The 9,105-nt window shown below is 33.3% G+C and overlaps 2 protein-coding genes across 5 annotated transcripts; one reads left to right on the forward strand and one right to left on the reverse strand.

The window, feature by feature from the left end:
• Positions 1–190: 190 nt before the first annotated feature.
• Positions 191–3,864, reverse strand: LOC106151088 (splicing factor ESS-2 homolog). The gene is made up of 8 exons (XM_086999466.1): positions 3,640–3,864; positions 2,998–3,160; positions 2,563–2,688; positions 2,239–2,390; positions 1,934–2,057; positions 1,396–1,641; positions 1,083–1,189; positions 191–830 (listed from the first exon to the last, which is right to left on the reverse strand). Exons 1-8 carry the CDS (start codon positions 3,751–3,753, stop codon positions 384–386), a joined length of 1,479 nt encoding a protein of 492 aa, XP_086855592.1. The 5' UTR covers positions 3,754–3,864; the 3' UTR covers positions 191–383.
• A 152-nt stretch (positions 3,865–4,016) lies between these two features.
• Positions 4,017–8,975, forward strand: LOC106151097 (uncharacterized). 4 transcript variants are annotated; one of them, XM_086999467.1, is made up of 6 exons: positions 4,017–4,314; positions 4,771–4,896; positions 5,432–5,581; positions 6,709–6,789; positions 7,164–7,418; positions 8,293–8,975. In XM_086999467.1, the coding sequence occupies exons 1-5, from the start codon at positions 4,306–4,308 to the stop codon at positions 7,392–7,394; spliced, it is 597 nt and encodes a 198-aa protein (XP_086855593.1). In that variant the 5' UTR covers positions 4,017–4,305; the 3' UTR covers positions 7,395–7,418; positions 8,293–8,975. The 4 variants fall into 4 exon arrangements, with proteins under 4 accessions (XP_086855593.1, XP_086855594.1, XP_086855596.1 ...); XM_086999468.1 differs by having other exon boundaries at positions 7,164–7,317; XM_086999470.1 differs by lacking the exon at positions 7,164–7,418.
• The last annotated feature ends 130 nt before the right edge of the window (positions 8,976–9,105 follow it).

The following is a 9,105-nucleotide window of genomic DNA, read 5'->3' on the forward strand; positions in this document are numbered from 1 at the left end:
ACATAGCTATCATTGAAACCGTGTTGCTCAGGACAAACGGGCTTTTTAATATTAGAACGCAGAAGTCAATATGGCATTTCACTATGTAACCAGGTTAAAAAAAGGCTGATAGAAAGAATAGTGAGTAAGTATTTGGGTAATACATTGACAATTATGAAAAGAGATCAAATACCAAGAAAAAATAAGGAGATTGCTTACAAATTATCATTTTTATTAAAAACTACATTTCAAAGTATGCAACATATGAAATGCTTCAAAAGCCATTAATCTCTAGTCATATACTTTCATGAAGACTAGAGTATGCATTAAATGCATGGTGCACCAAGTACACTGAAACATATCTCCATTCCCACACTGCTTTTACTGCTTGGTTTATTTATAGACTAGAAGAATTCCGAAGCCCTGGGTCTTTTAGGTAAATTCAGTAAATTGTCTGTCAAGGACGCTGCATTGGAGTCTCTCTTGGGAGTTGATTTTGGAGTTTGTGGCGAGGCCCCCACCTTGGGTGTTCCACCAGTTTTTGGAGTCCTGTTAGGAGTTATACTTAATGGGGTTTTATCCCCAGGCAGTCTATGGCTAGGTGAGGGAGTGTAACTTGCTCTGAGAGCTTTATCTGTGTGAGTTCTTATTCCAAGCTTTGCGCTAGCTAGTCTCTGTGCTGCTGGTGACATTGTGTTTATCCTGTCTGTCACTGAACCTGTTCTCAGTGATGGACTGGCAAAGTTTGCAGTCATCCTTTTCAATGTCTCCTCCTTTTTAGACCTGTGTGCCTTGCTGGCTTTCTCCGCAAGTTCCAGTGCTATTCGGTCTCTATTGGGAATGTCTGGAATCTGGATAAAAAGAACACTTTTACAACATGTTGTAATACTCAACTTACATAGATATGTACATGCAGACATGTAAATATTTTTATAAATAAATCTTGGAGTTCTTATTGAGAACTTCTCAATGATAATGTACCACTTAGTAACACATCCAAAGATTTGTAGTCCTGTGCAAAAAGGAATTTTAATATTTAACTTATTAACTGACAATTCTATATTTGCTTTTAAAAGTAAAATTAAATTTTTTGGTATTCTTACTTTAAAACTTGGACCAGCCGATTTCTGATATGGAGTATCACTGCCGTCAAGTCTAAATGGAGTCCCTTCAATTTCACCCCAAGTCATCAATGGAGACTCATCTACACCTGAAGCGTCACAAACATACATTGGAGATCATTAAAATCTCTTCTTTTCTTACATGAAAAGTTTAAACAAAATTTGTGAAACAAAAATGGAAATATCTTCCTTAAAGATGCAAGTTGTCCTGTAATTTTATTCAATATTCTAATATCATGAAAAATACAAATAACAAGCCAAAAATGGCTATTAAAACATTCATACTCTTACTTACCTGGTTTAGGTGAGGGTGTGGCCATAAAGCCATACCCATTCACCCTGGGAGACTCTACAGGAAGCACCTCTTTGCCATCGGGGCCAATTTTTCCCTGTTTAGCAAAAGCCTGCATAGAGGCTGCATGTTGGATTGCTTGCTTGCTCTTGTCATTGTTGAAAGGGTTGAGTTTAAATCTGGTATTGTGATGCATAATTTCACGAGGCTGCTTCTTTTCGAGTTTTTCTGCTAGCGATTCTGGGGCACCTAGTAAGTGAACAATATTTCAGGGCATACATTTTTTAAATGAAGAAAAAACCTGTTCTCTTCTTTAATTTAACACTTGAAAGTCCACATAAAATATTCCAAAAAGGTGTCCACTGAACTGACAGCAGGAAGAAACAGTACCCTCAAGATACTGACAGATAGCAGTGAAGATGCTACAGTATGTTGTGTAACCTTGACAAAATTTAAGAAAAGTCAAAATAAAGTTTCTTAAACACATTTTTGTTAGAACAAAATGCTGAATATATTGACATATATTGGTTTTTAAACTTACCTTCTGGCACATACATCAGCTTGTTTCTTGCCTCATAATTCCATGTTTGCAGTTCTTTTGGAGGAGCAGCTTCTATAGCCATCTGTCCCTCCACACCAGGGAGGGCCAAATTGGCTTCCATCTCCTGTAAGGTATTGCATGACTCATTATATTTCAGATTTCTTTTTTTTAAGGCAATTAAATTAATCATTCTTAAATCAAGTACTGTGGCCAAGAAAAATACAAATTTTATATTTCAGATGAATGAACAGAAGACTACGTAACCCTGGTTTAACAATTTATTTAATTGTACCCACTAAACTTACCTTATGTTGCTTGTTCTCTGCTTCATACAACCATTCATGTTTTGCCCTTTGCTTCTTCTTGTTTTCTTCTAGAATCTCAGCAAATGCAGCATTATCTTCACTTGTATTTCTGGCAAGGTATTTATCTAAAGTCACATCTGTTGGGTTTTTGGCTTTAAAGAAGGGAAATAAATAGTAGGTCACTGGTTGATTCCTTTAATTCAAAACAATACAGAGACAATCAAACTTAATTCAATATATAAGGTCTTAGATTAACTAAATTTATTGTATCAAAATACATGCATCTATAAAATTGTAAAACTGTCTGACATGTTCCCTTCTTACTTTTGGTAGATTTCTTTTCACTCTGTGGGTGATCTGATTCCTTGTTTGCTTCAGTTGAGTCTTTTTCTTTTGAGGGTGAGCCAATTCTTCTTGTCTCTGGAGTCTCAAATGTTGCAGGAGTGTCATCTAAAAATTTATTGTTAAAAAGCTAATATTTCAATCAACAAATCACATCTTCAGGCAGGACCAGTTTGGACCAACAAACCTTTAGCCAAATGGACTTTGATAATTGCTCCGAGTGCTTTCACACTGTTCATAATACATATCATACTTTTTTGATACTTTAGAAGCTTTAGACCAATGTGCCCTCAAATCTGTGAATCTTTAGATATTTCAGGACTTAACAACTCAAATCACAATGATCCCCCCTCATACAAATATGTCAGCAATCAATTGGTTGACACATTTTACATACCATAAATAACAGAAACTTACAAATGGATGGAGTTTTTGTTGTCCCACGTTTAGGTCCATACTTTATGTGAAGCAATCGCAGTTTTTCAGTGTCATTCTTTTCCAATGCAGTAAGATATTCTTGTTGAGCTCTCATTTGGGGTAAATCTGGGAAGAAGTCTCGGACAATGATTTTCTCAACTTCCTAAAATATCAATCTTACATTCAGAATACTGTGATTTACAATATTCAAACACTTAACTGAAATGAGACCAGTGATTCAACTTGATGATTTGTGTGAAATTCGACAACTATCATCATACTAGTAGGTCTTTCAGAGAGGGCTGGGAAATAATCATTCTGCCTCAATGTTCTTGATCATTTAAGATACAGACCTTCAGGTGTGTTTTTCTGCAATACTTGTAGGTTATGGCAGATAATTTTATAACTCCTCTACGTGATAATACATGTACTGTAGCTAAAAATAAGGTTCCATAAAGATGATAGAGATCTGACACTGCATAAATAAACTAGTGCAGGGATACATAGATATACAGGGGATGTACATACACAAAAATTATACACACAAATACAATTTCATTCTATTATCTACCAAAAGAAGAGTCTATATCTAAATACCATGAAGTTGGTGAAGATAAACTTCCTAATTTCTAATTTGCTTACCTCGACATAAGTCTCCTCATCTTTCACCTTTTTGGGGGTTGGTTCTTTTGTTATTACCGTTTTTGAGTCTTTGGCGGATATGAGGGCTTTCTCCCCAACAACGTATAAAGCCATGAAAACGGTCTATTTGTCAGGAGTAAACAATTGCAGTATTTTTGTTCTTTTAATCACTCGACTACGTAAAGAAATCATCGATGGCGTATGCAGGTACTGTATTATCGCTAAAGAGTCTTCATAAAAAGAAAGGTGCTTTAGTTAGGATGCAAATGCCATATAAAAAAAATCAAGATTTTAGAGTAAAACAAATATCCTGTCTCTTTCAATCTTTCTTATCTATAAGTACCAGTGACTGTGGCACACATTTGTTATTACGACAACTTGGTAAGTACCCACGTGAGGCTTACTCGTTGGATTCTTTGTAAACAAATTGATTAAGTTGGTGGAAGTTGTCTTTTTCTTTTATACACTTTATGTAGATCAGCTATTTTACAAGTTATTACGATCCTTCACAAACTATTTTACATAAGTAAGGTGACATAGACTTTTTAAGACGGGTAATTAAAGGTGAAAACTTATGGCATTTCCCATGTTTGATTCAACAACGCAATTATAAAATGGGATCGTGATAAAAAATAGAACAATCTACATGTATATGTATGATGTACCATGTCAGATGTAAGTATTTTTAACCTAAACGCAAATTTTGATTAAAAAGGTTAAAAATGTCAATCTGGATATTAACAAATTAAAATGCTATCAATCTAGGACTAAAAGGAATAGAACTTTTTGCCGCCAGTTTTTATTTTCCCATTGAATCTTTGGGGGCGTCTCGATAGTCCGAAGGTTCATTGGTCCGAAAAGTGGTAACATTTTCATAGATTTTTTAATCAAGGGTTCATTGGTCCGAAGGTTCTATAGCGAACATTTGGACCAATGAACCTTCGGACTATTGAACCTTCGGACTATCGCTACGGCCCCGATTCTTTAAGTACATTTTAACATTTCTGACTTTATATGACTAAGAGACAATATTTATTAATTGCATTCTTAAAGATATAATTTAACGTTTCTGAGTTAATTTAAGTAAAATACAATATTTATATATTGCACTCAAGTATTTGTCATTTTCAGACAAGCACTACCATCCCAGCTGTTGCTGCTGATCCTGTTCTCCCTACAGCCGCTATTGTGTGTATTGCCATTGGTGGATATCTCCTCATTGTTATTATAATATTAATGGTCAGACAATGTTTGCTGGTATGTACAGTTTTTGCATTAAAAATCATGTCAGCTATTTCATAGAGAAAGCCCCTGCCACAGCTTCTGCTTAAGTATTAAGTATTGAAATGTGGGCTTAATTTAGACTGTCATGTAAAATGAAATTGTTATAATGTGTATTGCATACTGTGTACTAAATCATTTGAAAAATAAACAGATACCCAATATGTTATATGCTGGATCCATAAAAAAAGATGTCAGCAAGTATAATATTAGGAATTACTACCTGCATTATAATTAAATCAATACCCTAGCCTAGTCTTCATGTGATCTTAGTTTTGTACAATCTAGTAAAGACAATGTAGCCAACATTAATGGTTCATTTTGGCAAAGCATGTTTGAAAGTGTTAATAAAAGGTAAATTATAATTTTCAAAGAGCATGACAATTTTACCTTTTTAATCGTTACACAAAAGCCAGTGACAATCTTACTTCACCATGCTTTATATAAATGCAAAAACTTTACATCTACTGTAGATGATAACAGCAGTTATTATTCATGTTTTTTCTTCTAGTCCAGAGGTATCTGTGGTGAGTGTAATTGTTGTGGGAAGGAAGGGGAGCCACAGTGCTGTGAATGCTGGATTGGATTTGCTGAATGCTGCAACTGTTGTCGATCACCCAACATTGAGTCATGTTTGGATTCGGTGTGCCCTCAGAGAAGGGTCAGTGGGTTTTTTTTATTCCTTCATGTTCCAATTTATTAAAATGGTTGGTAGTCTTGTATTGAAAGCATTTCAAGAATTTGTTTAGATTAAGAAATGTCACTCTAAAAGCTTCTTCTCACACTGCAATTTTTTTTGTAACCGAGTGTTAGTCATGTCTTAATTAAGGCAAATATTTGTGATGTTTATCCTGTAAATTTTTATTATCAACTTTTTTACATTCAGAAATGCTGTCAGGTAATAAACACCCATTATGCTTCACAGTTAAATGCAGCTATTCATTGATATATTCATTCGCTGTTAGTCATTATTGGTTGCATTGATGTAAATTTTTGATTGGGTTTCGTTTTTGATATTAATTTACATTGCTCATTACAAAGCATGTAATCATTAGTTTAAAATTAATATTTTTCCTTTTTTGCTTATTCACAAAACCTCACAAGAGTTATTATTTGTTAATTGAAAAATAAAAATAAAAAATGACCATTTTGTTAACATTGCATACATTATGTTATTTATCCACTTAAACTGTTCTTTTACTAAGAAATATTATTTTGAAAATGAAACACCACTGTTAATTTTTCTTCTCACTTATGGTGCAAATTTTTTTTCTTTTTTGCATACAAAGACTAGCTTTATACAAAATTGTTAGACACACTACAAAATTTTCTTTATATATCCCTGTTGCATGTTCAATTTTTCTGCTTCATGCAATTTCCTGTAAAATTGTAGCTCCCAAACAGCATCACCAGTATTAGGTGAACATTCATACAAATGTTGCATATAATATAATTGTTCATACATATTGTTCAAACAAATGTTGCATATAATAAATACAAGTATAATCTTAATAAAAAGAATCCTGTTGTAAGCATGCATGCAGCATTTGGAACCAGTAGATTTTTCATTTGTTTGTTGCAATTGATAAAATGAAATCATTGAATGAGAAAATTACATTTTTAATAAGAAAATGAGATTAGTAAATTTGCATGTACAATGTGTATTTGAAAAAAAATCACATTTGTATATGGGCACATGTGCAAACATATGATACATTCTACCTTATATGTCTAGCCTCAAGTTGGCATAATTTTTCAATGTGTGTTATGTTTAAAAAATCATTTCAGAGCATGGACTTTGCTGATATTGTGACATGTCAGTGCTGTGGTGAAGGAGGATGCTGCGGTGAAAATGAACAATGTTGTGATGTAAGTAGAGAGTCTTAATAATAATAATATACAATTTACACAAAAATAAAACAAAAATATATTGTTAGTTCTGTCACACTATTCAGTAGAATAATATTGCTAACAATGTTTTATTACATGCTCAGTCATTGATTATCTGAAAAAAGAAGACACACTTGCACATGTAACAGTTTTTAATATTTAAAGAGTTTTTAGACTTACTTTAAACTCTGATTGCAATTGCCAAATTTATCCACACATTTGTATATTGTTGTGTGTGACAGCATGTACATGTCTGATACCAACTGATTTGGTTGTAGGAAAAGGATGTCTTTTAAATAATTTTCTTTACAGAATATCCCATTGATTTTGATTTTATGTAATTTTCTATGTAGTGCAGTAGCCATAACTGTACCTGTGGCTGTCAACCACCAGAATGTGACAGTTGCAGTTTTTGCTGCTTTGAGATAAGCCTCAAACAGCAGCCTGCTCAACCTGTTGCTACAGCCCAGCCACAGCATACTACCATGGTGCCCCAGCACCACGCTGGTCTGTCTTGGCATGCGCCACCTAGTGTGGCATCTCATTATCCACTTGCTGCAACACCATCTGCCCAGCATTCGTAACCAGTAGCCCACTAATAAATGATGGTAAACCAGCCTGGCATGCATGCTCACAGCTTGGGGAATTTGAATATTTAATCTGCTTTGTATTTTTTTCCTAATTATTTGATTTTGTCTATTTTAGTTACTGGGAATCACAATCAACACCCACAGAGATCAAGGCATTGAATACTTAGCATGTTATATTTGTATTGGTATAATTTGCAAGAGCATGACAGGGGTTGGGATGGTAGTGCATGAGAAATTGAGGGATTTGCCAGCATGATATGCATGTATAAATTTCATCAATTGATTTGGCTTACATCCTAGATTTTGTTTGCAGGTATTTGTTTCCATAAAAATCAGAAGATGTCAGTGTTGATTTAACATTTGGAACCGTTTGCTTTCACCATTTTTAAACCTTAAATTTCAGTTTTAATCAAACACTTTTAGTATGGGAGCACGGTAACTGGAACAGCAGTTTGATTATTTTACTTGCATAGCAGTATAAAGGCTACAAAATTATTTGCTGAAACATTTTGTAGGAACAATATGTATAAAAGAAAATAAGTTTATCAGAATGTGTTATGTAGCATTTTATATGAAGTTTTCTCCATCTAGAATAATTGGCAAAGATATTTAGTTTTCCTCATTGTTTTTGTTCTTGTTTAACCACTAGGTGGTGTGGTCAAAATTTAAATGTCTTAGCCAATTTGTTTGGTTGGAAAAAAATTAACCTTTAATACGACTAAAAATGTATATATAATATTTTCCACAGCATAAAAGTAGCATTTCCTCGCTTATTTTGAATACCTTAAAGATATTCCTTCATATGCATTCTTTTCTTTTCCAGATTTACTTGAAGTTTACAAACAGTTCTGAATCTTATTAAATGAGTTAACATGAATATAACTATTTTCAGTGTGGAAACTGTGGCTGCAACTGCAATTGTAACTGCGATGAATTGAACTGCTTATGCTGTCAGATCAGTCTCAAAGATGCAGCTCCACCACTAGATGATGACTAAAAATCAAACACACAAAACTAATAATTTTATGGTGTTCAATAAAAAAAAAAAAAATGGATGTTACTCTGGAGGAGTTAAAAGAGCTAACATCACATAGTTACATTTCATTTGGTCTATTCAGTAATGGGAAACATTAGTGCACATGGTGCTTGAAAACTGTATGATAGTACAATTTTATATTGGTCTTACAGAAATTATATTTGATATTAAAGACCTCATGATTTTCTGTATTAGTCCCTTAGGTTTTGAAATGTGTGCTCTTTAAGTTTCATTTATATTTATATTTTAATATAAATGTTTTAAAAAAGGTTTAAAAAACATCACTGCACATTCCAGTACTGTATTTACCTAAATATTCGAGGAACATACATTTAATGACAAGTATTAAAATGTGTAAGTGTACTGTGTATATATCATATTCTAAGTTGATGCATGTGTATCTGAAAGAATCTCACTAGCCATCCAAAGGTCCTTGTTAGTTTAATTGACTAATGTAAATTTTCTTTATGTATACTGAAAATTGTATAACATGTAATACATAAATTTTCTATATTCAATAAAAGTTGTTACTAAATCAGCATCCATTTTAAAGAGCTTCTCCAATTTTTATGTGAAAGTTGAATTTTTCACATTTATGTACCTTCGTGAAAATGTTGTTTCAAATGAGAAAAATGCACCCTCTTACTGCTTTTATCTATCTTCAGCATT

This window comes from Lingula anatina, chromosome 1 (assembly GCF_051362555.1).
Source record: "Lingula anatina isolate TDL-2025a chromosome 1, LinAna3.0, whole genome shotgun sequence".
In the NCBI taxonomy this organism is placed as follows: Eukaryota; Metazoa; Brachiopoda; class Lingulata; order Lingulida; family Lingulidae; genus Lingula; species Lingula anatina.